Source organism: Branchiostoma belcheri, unplaced genomic scaffold (assembly GCF_001625305.1).
Source record: "Branchiostoma belcheri isolate BF01 breed outbred unplaced genomic scaffold, Haploidv18h27 scaffold93, whole genome shotgun sequence".
NCBI lineage: Eukaryota > Metazoa > Chordata > Leptocardii > Amphioxiformes > Branchiostomatidae > Branchiostoma > Branchiostoma belcheri.
In genome coordinates, this window is record NW_017804609.1 from 477,632 (window position 1) to 489,439 (window position 11,808).

The 11,808-nt window shown below is 42.2% G+C and overlaps 2 protein-coding genes across 2 annotated transcripts in view; both read right to left on the reverse strand.

The window, feature by feature from the left end:
- Nucleotides 1–859, reverse strand: part of LOC109488285 (toll-like receptor Tollo) — a 2,216-nt gene extending 1,357 nt beyond the window's left edge. Inside the window, exon 1 of the mRNA XM_019792477.1 lies at nucleotides 212–859. Coding sequence (XP_019648036.1) covers nucleotides 212–859 — 648 coding nt within the window. The remainder of the gene's footprint in view (nucleotides 1–211) is intronic.
- Nucleotides 860–4,157: 3,298 nt separating this feature from the next.
- LOC109488319 (chondroitin sulfate glucuronyltransferase-like) lies at nucleotides 4,158–11,806 on the reverse strand. The gene is made up of 10 exons (XM_019792519.1): nucleotides 11,480–11,806; nucleotides 10,446–10,636; nucleotides 9,828–10,022; nucleotides 9,416–9,473; nucleotides 8,930–9,085; nucleotides 7,954–8,028; nucleotides 7,692–7,799; nucleotides 6,800–7,095; nucleotides 6,139–6,340; nucleotides 4,158–5,875 (listed from the first exon to the last, which is right to left on the reverse strand). Exons 1-10 carry the CDS (start codon nucleotides 11,705–11,707, stop codon nucleotides 5,084–5,086), a joined length of 2,301 nt encoding a protein of 766 aa, XP_019648078.1. The 5' UTR covers nucleotides 11,708–11,806; the 3' UTR covers nucleotides 4,158–5,083.
- Nucleotides 11,807–11,808: the final 2 nt, after the last annotated feature.

The following is an 11,808-nucleotide window of genomic DNA, read 5'->3' on the forward strand; positions in this document are numbered from 1 at the left end:
AAGTTTTTAACTGTTTTTCTGATTCTGAGTTGATGGATATCATCACTAATGGCAGGTCATGGTTTAGTTGGCTTTTCGTACCGTGGTTCAGAAAGTTGCACTTACTCATGGTCAAGTCAGGGTTTTGGTGAGCCAACTTTGGGGAGAAGTCGTGTTCTATTTCAACGTGGTATTGCCTCATTTTATGCACTTGAGTGATACAGAAAAGTACTTCGTTCACCGTCACTGCAATGCGATGGTCAGAATAGCGATATGCTCTGCGATGAATGCTCCAGTTCATCCCCAGAAGAAAAGAATCGCCAACAGAAAGTAATTTATTTCCACTCACTTTCAGACTCTCTAGTTTGTGCAGCCTCTTGACAGTTTCACTAGGCAGGTGATTCAGTGCATTACTGCTCAAATCAAGGTGTATCAGCTGCGAGAGGGACCCAAATGCCCCTGGATGGATGCTCTGGATGAGATTTGATTTCAAAGAAAGATGGCCTAGACTCTCTAGGTTGTAAAACCAAGATGACCCAATACTCTGCAGTGAGTTATAATCGAGTAACAGCACATTCAGAGTGGTAAGTTTTTGAAAGCAGTTAGAATCTATGCTGCTGATGTTGTTGTGTGATAATGACAGACTTTTGAAAAGGTTTGGGAACTTCAAAGCGTTAAACCATTTTTGATTAAGGCGAGTCAAATTGTTGAAGTCAAGGTTTAAACTAGTTAACTCAGTAAACGCAGCCAGAGCAAAGTCCTCTATATCTGTGATGCCACATTCAGCCAGAGCGAGTGAGTGTGCTGTTGACTGCTGAGGGAGGCGTAATTTCTGAACAGAGAGCAGCCCGAATGAGAATCCTCTAACTGCTACATACATGTTATTAGGAAGGCATGTTGAGTTTGTTTGGGACGAGTGAAAGACGTGTTGTTGCTGTATCTGCTCGGAGCAGAGGATACATGTGACATAAGGTCCGTTAACCTTCAAACCGGACGGCCGGATACCTAACCATCTGGTACCGGGGACGCAATCTGACCACGATGTTGTGATATTGCACCCAGGAAAACATGTCAGATCTAAACTGGCAGATATCACTTTGACAATGATAAGAACGATTACAATCTGCTGTGCTGCTTTCTGCATCGTAACAGGTTGTTTCAGATAACAAATTAAAAATCGAAGAATTTGGTTAAACTTTTCTCTGGAGTTTAAAAAATAACCTGATCGCGCCTACTCTCCAGGCAGAGGTTCTTGTTTTGTCTTACTTTTAGCGTGTCTTTCTTATCGGGCTTTCTTTTTTGCACTGGTATTTTTTTTACATTTGCGGAAAAAAAGATAGCGTGGATAGAGTAGATTGCGCCTGGAACAACTTGACTGTTGTCCTGCTGATTCTGATGCTGTGTGGCTATGAGGCGAATGAATGGTCTGTTGTCTGCCCTGAAAATAAAACATATCTGCAATAAGTAACAACTATGGGGGGTCAGAGAAATAGTTATGTAAAACAGTTAACATACCTACACAGTCTTCTTATCAATATGGATCGAACCTGTGCAAAACTATGTCGTCCGGATTATTCATAAGGCTGCCAATCATGTCTTTTCTGTCTGGCCCTTCTAAAACCATGGAGGTAGAAAAAAGCGGCGGGTGATAAATGCGTCCTCCCTCCTTTCCTTTTTTCTACCTCCATGCTTAAACGCAGTACAGGAACGCGCCAAGATTTATTTTTTCATGTTTTATGTTATAAAACAAAAAAAAATCTCTTAAAATAAAGTAAAATCCCGCGCCCATGAGATTTACCTCGAACATGTTAAAGAACCCACCACACTTCTCGAAAAGAGTAGAAGCCCATCCCCGTGCAAGTGCCCATAAAACTACAGTCCTGTGCTTGTACAAACTGTGTTTAACGTCTAGAGGTTTACCGATTACGCAAAATAAACAAAACTCGACTCACCTGACCTCGTCCTTCTCAGTACAAGTCGTACAAATATCGTCTGCGTCTGCGTCTCTCTCTTTTCCGTCCCAGTCTCGTATATATCTATGGATATAGAAGAACTTTATTGCACGACAATTGTACAGGGTACATTGTATGGCAAATACTAGTAGGTAACAATAAGTAGTATAGTAAAATAGATAGGTATAGAATAAAACTTAACAACTTATATATAGAAAAGAAATAATCAAAAGTTAGCTTAGGCTTTACAATCAGGCGGAGTTATCTATGGGTACATGTGACAGCAAATCAGTATTCTTTCTAATAACAAAAGTCTTTTATGTATTTACCTATTTTTGCATATATCAGGTACTAGTATGTCTCTGAGGGCATGGAATTGGAAGACGGAGTCCATCCCTCTCCTTCCACCGTCCTTTACCTCCCCAGCCGAAGTCAGGTACCTATTTTACACCTGGGTGGCCTGGTGTCCAGTCTATCATGGCTGGGGCGGGTTCTCTTCGGGGCTACCCTGGATGCCAGAACTCGTTTTGCGGACGGCAAGAGCCCTTCGCTACGGGGGAGTCTAGCCCGGGGCCGCCGTTTCAGTTCTAGGGCCGGACAAACCCCTCAGGCGGGCTCAACTCCCCGTAGCGGTAATTTAGATAGGTGGGCGAAGGGCTCTTGGCTGTCGAAGGAAAACGGCTAACGGCCCGATACTAGTTCTGGCATCCAGGGTACTTCGGGGCCGGCTGCAGAAGCTCTAATCTCCGGCCGATAGGTTCCCGGTTTTGGGAAAATTAACTCCTGGCGTGCAAAACTCCTACCGGGCGGCCTGCTGAACTGGACGGGGGGAAACTATTAAGAGTCCCGAAGACAGCCAGTCCCAACAACGATATACCGCACACCTAACATCTGGGCGGAGTACTGAGTGCCTTTCCTACTGCTGAGGTCACATTTCCAAATCGGCGCCCGGCCGGGCAGTCTTATAAAACGAAAACGGTATGATATAAAAGACAATACAGCACAAAAAAGTTGAAAAATTGATAGCAGGAACTAGTTCCGTATATAATTATATTTTTGACATAGATTGTTGATTTTTCGTCAATAGAAACAGCCCGATCGGGTCCTGGTTTGGAAACGTGACCTCAGGATAAGGACGTAAGGACAGCGAGAAATGCCAGACATCGAACCTGTGATTCCTGGCATTTCTGTGTTATTAAACTACCAACCTCACGAGTCTATCTGGACTTGTGTCCGTGAAGCTAGTACAAAATCACAGAACTCTTCCCATACCTTCCCACACGCACCAGACACCCAGTTTCCTCCCACGCTACATGTATGTCTGCTCTGCGGATGAGCTATGTGGCGACTGTGAGGTATTTAACTGAGCGGGGGAATTTAGCAGTTTAATCTCCCATCATCTGTGTCAGCTGATTTAAAATGCATTGTCTGGGGAAATTGTCTGGGGAAATGTCTACTTTTTTTTTTCGATGGATTCCCCATGTAATATCTTGCAGCATGTTATGAGTTACAGTAAGCATTTTGATAGTAACCGTTTCCAAAATCATACCGTTGCTTGAGTACTAACTTGTTTTTGGCGTATCTTATTACCTGGATGTCTAACCTTCACCAACAGATTTACATGATGGTGAAAAACTACTTTTGGCAAAACTGATGAAAATTCATGCACGAGCGGATGTCATCCATATAATCTAATCAACGTGGCCTAATAAAAAAAATGAAGCAGGAGATCCTAGAACCAACAAATTAAATTGTTGAGGCCTTAGTATACAATAGATTAATACTTATCCAAGACAAACTACTTTCTCTTTCAGTTGAATTTAATGTCCACGAACTGAAAAGGTTGTGACACCCATAATTATCATCGAGGAGTGTCTTGTCATCCTTCAAAACATATCTGGAGGGCTGCAGAACAAAACAAAAGATGCTCTATCATTATATCGTTATCACAGTCCGGAAGAAAGAAGCGGTAACAAAGCCTAGCGTTCAAAATATTGGCCGCTCCATGCCTTCGCAATGACGTATCCGCGAAATTCTTAAGAACTACGTTCGCGCGTTGGAAGCAATTACCTTGCACCTGTAATTACCAGTATGATGTATTACCTGTCCACACGTGTGTTTTCTCCTTCCTTGTTCCTTATCCATCATTTCAGACAAAAAGTCCAGACAACGTGGACAAAGATTACTTTAAAACATAAAACTTTAATTTCTCACTACTAGTATTCCGTATTTGACATTCAACCGTTCTCCAGTAACGACTACATTTTGCAGCATAAAGGAACAGTTTCAATATCAGCAATGTTTTTTTTCCTGAATAAATACATCTTTCCTCCACCAAAAAACAATACACAACAAAAGTGAATAAAGGTGATAGTTTCATGTGAAAAAGGGCACAAAATTTCTTGACACAAAGGATATCAATTCAATTTAAAGAATCTACTTAACAATAATACCAGATCATAAATCTATTTTCTACTAAAATATTACTTCAAAACTCTTTTTTGCTGCTGCATACAAGGAATAATTGAGGTGGGACAAAATAAGTAGAAAATAATGAGGAAATTTGACAGAGCAGCACTAGCTGATTTTCTAAGCAGTGATTTTCTTATTTAATAACACGCAAAGTTGTGACCTTCTCCAAGAATCTTGTGCAGAGCCCCTTGTCTTTGTACAGCTACAACACAGAAGTTTGTCCTTAGGTTTAATCTACATTTGCTGAAAACTGTTAAGTGGTGACAGTGAGAGTAGTTTAAAAAAAAACAGCTGTAAGCTTGGAAAACAAAAATAAATACATATGTCGAGCAAAACAAAATAAATACATCTATATCAGGTGTGCCTTTCTGACGAATGATTGTAATTCACAGACTTTGATAAGGAACGTTCCGTTCAAAACTTGATGGTCAAGAACATTCTAATTTACTCTCCTGTGGTTTGCAACTTTTTTTTAAATCAGCAAAATCAAATTTTACCATAATGTCTCCAGTTCCATTCTATGATAAAGAAATCTTTCCAAACTTGAGCTTGAGCTCGAGTATAAAAATTCCTGTACTAAATTCCTGCCCCCACCACATTCATGTTGCAACTCCCCCGTTTGAAATCTTGGAATGGAACAGCCCTGATTATCTACTACAAGTGAACCCTGAGATGTCATCCTAACTTTTCGCCGCGTTTTCTGCCTGACTTTTCACCTCGTTGTCGTGTTCGAAGATGAGTTTTGCGAGCTGCTCTTTCGACGCCAGTCCCTCGGCCTGGCTGACCAAACAGCTGTGGTACAAATCCTCGCTCAGGTGAGGGTTACACGTGCGTGGCATGTACCGCTGTCGTAAGTCCGGCTCCACCGCCCGGAAAACGTGAAGGTCCGAGTGTTTAAGGAACATTTCGTAGAGGTTGTAGGTCTCGGACACATCTTCGTTGTCCTTGCGATGTTTCTGCAGCTCTGTCCGGGTGTTCATGTAGTCTGAGTTATAAAAACACGCCTCGTCAAACGCGTGGATGTCAAAGTGGCCAAACTCCCGCCCGAACTCGACCGTCGCGGGGTACGGTTTCGTGTCGTAGACCAGTTCGGGGCTGTACTGCGCGAAGTGGATGGGGAAGAACGCCTGCCAGCCCGCGATCGTGTTCATCCTGCAGCGATTCAAGAACTCGATGCTCAGTTCGTCCGTGACAGTCACCAACAAGAACAGGGCGTCAACCGGATGCTTCTTCGAAATGATGTCCATGATTTTTAGCTGAGTTGGCACGTCAGTCTTGATGCTGATCCACGGGATTTTGGCGTTCGGGTACTTTCTCTCGTAGTAAGTAATCATCGATTTCAGCATGCCAAAAACGTCGTCCTCTTGGATGTTCTGCGCGTCGAGAGGATCGTAGATGAACACGATCGTCAGCATGGAGTTCTCGTGGATGTCGAGAACCACCTGCGCGTACGAGTCCAGGAACTTCGCAACCTGTACGGAAACACAACATGGTCATGTTTTCTTCTGTAATGAGCTAATGTAAACAATGTCCCTAACTAAAGCTAGGTTCTCATTTTCACTTGAGTAAAGTGAGGAAAGTCGTTTTAAGTCATGCCATTCCAAAGGGTACAAGATTTGTGACATGGGTATGATTCTGGACTTCTCGGTTCAAGGGCGAACATGCTACCGCTACGACACCACACCCCACTCATTCCTTCACTCATTCTTATTCATTCATTCACTCACTCCCTCACCTGTTCCCTGTCGTGCACGGTGACAGGCAGTATAACGTACAGCCGCGTTGTCTCCGTTACGTAAGGCATCGGAATTATCTCCACTTGGCTCAGCGGCCGCAGCAGTTTGACCCGTTTTGTCACGACGTCGCGAACTTTGTCGGGTCCCGTTTCCCCCACCAGGAGGTCAAGTTCGTACTCCATCCCCCGCGTAGGGTCAAACCTGGGGTCAACATCAACATTTTGTTAATCTCAAAATCAACGTTAAATCATATTAAGTTAAGTCATGATCGTTTTGTTTAACCTATATATAATTTGTAATGATTATGTATGTTCACTCTCTTTAAATTGTGTTGTCAGTATGTTTGTATGTTATATGTTTTGAACCCTGGAAGACTAGTCATATGACTAAAGGGTATCGAAATAAACGAATAAACGAACGGTTAGGCACTGTGTATGACTTCGTGAGGTGTTCATATAGTAGATCCGCATTTAATTTTCTTAAAGCTCTCAACTCTTCACGAAAACAGCACGAAGTTTCAGAGTCTGGTCTCAGGCTTGACATCTTGAAGAGGTGATAGTCACATGTTATGTCAAACCTTCCACAAATGTGGTAAATCTTCATTAAGTGAAATAAAAAGAGCATGTTTTTAATGGTAGATTGCAGATCAATTATAGATACCTTCGATACCCGTTCAGCAGGCGAACATGGTCGAACACCAGCCCCTGTTTCTGGTACTTGTCGTTGAGCCGCTGTACCGACGTCCCGATGATGTCCTCCACATCCAGCTTGTCGATTCCCCGCAGCTCGCATTTGGGCGCTCCGTCCGGACAGGTGTACAGGTGTGTCTCCGTGAAGTAGTCCCAGCTCAGCACGTCGAACCGAGTCTGCGGCTTGAACGGAGGGTTGATCCCGATCGGCCACGTCAGACCAGCCTCGCCCTCGGGTGTCTTGTGGCTCAGGTTCTTAATCTGGGTCTAGAAATCAATAATTCAATCAATTAATAAATTAATCAATAAATAATAAATTGGACAGAGGGTTGATTCCGATCGGCCACGTCAGACCAGCCTCACCCTCGGGCGTCTTGTGGCTCAGGTTCTTAATCTGGGTCTAGAAATCAATAATTCAATCAATTAATAAATTAATCAATAAATAATAAATTGGACAGAGGGTTGATTCCGATCGGCCACGTCAGACCAGCCTCGCCCTCGGGCGTCTTGTGGCTGAGGTTCTTAATCTGGGTCTATAAATCAATAAATTAATCAATAAACAAATTAATCAATAAATCAATAAATTAATCAATTCATGCAGGAGTCTTATGGCTCACTATAATCTGGGTCTGTGGAAACATCAATCAATTACTGTAAATTCATTTACTTTCCAGGTGGTGATATTTCACGGTAGGAGATATTTTCGCGGGAATTTAGATTCGCGGTTGAACCAATTCCGTACTACAGTATTAATGTAATTCGCAAAAATAAAACTACCGCAAAAATTTCTGAATTTACAGTAATCAATCAATCAAGCCCAATCAATAGCCCGTCATCAACAACATATCTATTTTTGTCCCCACCTTGATGTTTTCTATCTCGGTGTAAGCCAGGTCCAGCTCTATGTGAGCGAACCTACGATGGAGTCTGTAGAAGTCTGTTGGTTCCACTACAGGGTGGACTGTGTAAGCCTGGACGGGTACACAACAACATATCAAACATGTAACATTTGTTAGGCCTTTATATGATGTAAACTGGATCTGTGTCATATATTTTGTCTGACCCTTACCTAAATAAAAGTTTAAACTAATAAAATCAGGTGCTAAATTCTATCAACAAACCAACCTTCTGAAACTCCTGACTGTCCTCGTTATCAGGATCAATAGTAGAAGAGAACTGGTAGGTGTTGTAGTCAACTCCCTGCACAAATAAAAATGAATCGATGAATGTTAATATTATCTATGATATACTTCAAACAATTTTTTTGACAGTAACTGACAGAATTGTCATTATTGGGATAAAAGTTTTGGCTCTAATAAAACATACTAAACCATACATACTAATCTATGCTACAGGTAATACATAAATTATATATATCTAACAAGTTACGTCACACCAAACACATCCCTACTTCTGACGTCAGTGTGCCCATCCTTCCCTCCCTCCCCTGTTTGTCTGTGTTGTTTGTTTTGTTTTCAAACCAAACAATCTTCTGTTATCATCCTGGGTAACATCTGGAACTTTTCTCAGCCTCTCCTGACAAAAACACTGCTGATTATACTGTAGAACTGCAGGGAGAAAGTCTTAAGTCTGAAGAAAGTCGTATGTCTTAAGTCTAATTCTGTAGAATGGCTTCTGATATCAAATACTGTAATTACTGATTTTTTCACTGTACTGTTATGTTCACTGTAACTTCTGTACCGTGAACTTATCATTATGGTTAACAAATAATGCCTGCACTTTCTTTTTCCTGCACCTGTCGCCACTGTGAATATATATTTAGTTTCCCCTTTGGCTCCTATCTTGTTTTCTTACTCCTTGTGTAATAGGTGTGGGTCTGGAAAAAGTAACTTAAGTGAAGTGTGCTAACTTTTGTTTTTACTGTCAAAATTCCAAAACACCCAAACACTTCATTTCCAGTGACCTTGTGGTGACCTTGCTGATGGTAAGATCAGATGTCTGTGTCAAGTTACATTCCACACACGGTCAAATTTGGGCTCAAGGGCAATGTTGTTTTGGGTCGTCAGGCTGAAGGTCTAAGATGGTCTCCATAGCAACAACAGACAAACAAACAAACAAACAAACAAACAAACAAATGTACCTCGAACTCCTCCACACAGCTGATGCCCATGACGTCATGTAAACACCTCCCCAGCCACTCGTCTGGTTGCAGGTCTAATATCGTCTCCATGCAACCATCCAGGTTACGCTGGAGAGCCGACATCACCGAGTGGGACAGGACTACTCCATGGCCAACCTGACATCAATACATCAATCAATCAATACATCAATCAATCAATCAATGAGTAAATCTATATCAATTAACCAACCAACCAACCGATCTATCAATAAATTGATCTATTTAACAACCAATATATACCTAAAGCAACCAATTATACATTTTCCAGTATATAAATCTATAAATCTATTGATCAATCAACCAATCAATTGGTTTATTTATCCAAGAACTGACCCAGCAGTTTGGCACTGAAATGCTGATGTTATTTCAAGTTGCATCAAACTTGCCATTCGATAATCTTGAAAATGTATATAAAAGCAAATGCTAGATGTTATTTTGATACAGTACCTTGCAGTAGTATCCATCCATGTCTCTAAACGGTACACGTTTGCCCATGTACACATCCCTGTCATGGTAGGAACATAATAATCAGTCACTGGCAGTAAGAACTGTGCACCTGTGCAACTTTTTATCAAACAGTGACACGTTGTAGTGCTGAAAGTGTTTAAAACAGTTTCAAAACAAGACTGGATAAACCATTGGGGCAAGAAGAAATACCAGGAGTGTCAGAAGAGGGTGTTACAACTGGGGGATTCTCAAGGTAGCCTTGGTACCATCCCGGTTAGTTTACGTCCGTTCCCAGTCGCTCCCACCAACCAAGCGACAGTGTGGGAGCGGACATAAACTAACCAGGATGGTACCCAGGCTATTCTCAAGGTATTGTTAAGGTAAATAAGAGACTACAATTACTGATCATGACCTGTTCATACTGATGTGATCAAATATATCCACCACGCGCTCCCCCTGTACGTAGGTGTGATCCGTGACTAGGTACGTCCAGTCGTAGTCCCGGTGGAAGTGGTCGTTAATGTACCGGATTGTCTGCGCCAGTTCCCAGACGGGCCGGTCATCGCCGTGGGTCACCACGTACATGCCTCCGGGCGCCTTCACGTTCCTGTAAACACGTAAACAAACAGAGCAAGAGGATGTAAACAAACAGAGTCAGATAAATTTCAAGACAAGGCAGGATGTCCTTCATTTCAATGGCCCATAGTATCAAAGTATGTGACATTTTAAAACCTCAACATATATCAAAATATGTGACCTTTTGGCCATAAATATATGAAAATAACCTTGAGAACAAAACCATCACCTGAATGACATGTACTATGTTTTTATTAGCATATTTGCTACTGTAATCCTTTCGCATTTTTGGTGTTTTGGTGCAAACTGTGCTAAAACAAGCTACGCCAGCTATACAGATACAGTATTCAAAGCTGGTGTGTCATGCCAAGAGGCAGATACACTGGCTACTAAGTATTCAGACACTTAGACACAGAAGTCTTCTATCGCCTAACAGCCTACATTGTACACCTACCTTGTGCCTGTGAAGTACAGAAGTTTATGGATGTAGTGTGCCAGGGTCTTGTTCAGTGCGACTGCCACCGTGTCCAGTTTCTCCCTCGATGTAATCACACCGACCACTAACTTCTCCCGAATGCCCAGCTCCGTGCTGATGTAACGTGCGCGGAACGGAGCCTTGCCTCCGGACTTCACCGGCTTTGGGTCCTGTAGGCAGAGTTTTAGAAGGGGAAGAATTTATTCCTCTTAAGTCTAATCCGCAAAGGAAAAATCTGCTAAAGTCATTTTAAGAAAATCAAAGTATTTAGCACTTGCATTCATAAGCATTTAAGATTATGTCTAACGGGAGGGGTCCTAGTATCTAACAAAGGCCAATCTGAGGAGAGAGTTAGGTATCTAAAATACACAAATTATGACTAAAACAATCTATAACTATTTTTCTGTCCCAAACAAGTCTTCTTTGTACCATTACGCTACTTGCTCCAAAGTGGCTGTTTCAAAATCAAAGCTGCGTTTTTTAACACGCTCGTCAACCCCCGAACAAGCGTCGAATTTATACAGATTTTTCAATCGTCTGTTATCGGAGCGTGCGAACTGGAACAAACTTTGTGAGAATACCGATATCAACACAGAAACTTTGTCCATTCTTGTGGTTATTTATAGGCACGTGCTCCCATGCATAGCGCGGCGACAAGGATTTTTCAAACTAGTACGGAATTAGGGGTAGGTCGGAATTAGGACACCCCCCCCCGTTAAGCTATCAAAGTACCCTGCTGGGTTTCTGCTGACAGGTGCATTCAGTAATTAAACTAATTATTTTATGATAAGAATGATGCTCCTGGGGTCAATTCTTAAAAGTCACTCGTAGCTCTAAACATCTTAAACTCACCTGTACAAAGTTAGGTTAAAGTCAAATTCCAGTTGGCACATAATTTGTAACTTTATTTTACACATATTTGTTTGTTATGGCTGTTAGGAGGTTAACCTTGTTAAACGATATGGGAGCTGTTCCCTTGTTCTAGGCTATACAGAAGTTTTTCTATGTTATACCGTGATGATCCTGGGCTCGAAGTCCTCGTCGTTGTAGTTCTGTAGTTCGGGAGACTCCTGTACAGAGTTGGGTTTCCTCAGTCTGGCCACCTGGTCTACAGAACCCTCAGACGTGCACCCTTCCTCCAGCAGAGGCAGGCACACCAAACACAGCGTAAAACCCAGCGATAAACCCACGATCAGGGGCATGAAGGGCCGCAAATACAGCATAGACGGCTGCCGACGCATCTTAGGTTCACTCAACAGCCGTCTGTAAGAAAATTTCAAGCGTTTAAGGCGGAAATAACGCGTCCAGACGGAGAAAATATTTTGAGAAGTCTCGTCTCTCA

Coding starts and splice junctions, on each gene's coding strand:
- LOC109488319 (XM_019792519.1), bottom strand. CDS start 11,707: ATGCGTCGGCAGCCGTCTATGCTGTATTTGCGGCCCTTCATGCCCCTG. Junction 6,341..6,799: donor CTGCTGAACGGGTATCGAAG/GTATCTATAATT, acceptor TGTTGACCCCAG/GTTTGACCCTACGCGGGGGA. Junction 5,876..6,138: donor CCGTGCACGACAGGGAACAG/GTGAGGGAGTGA, acceptor GTTTCCGTACAG/GTTGCGAAGTTCCTGGACTC.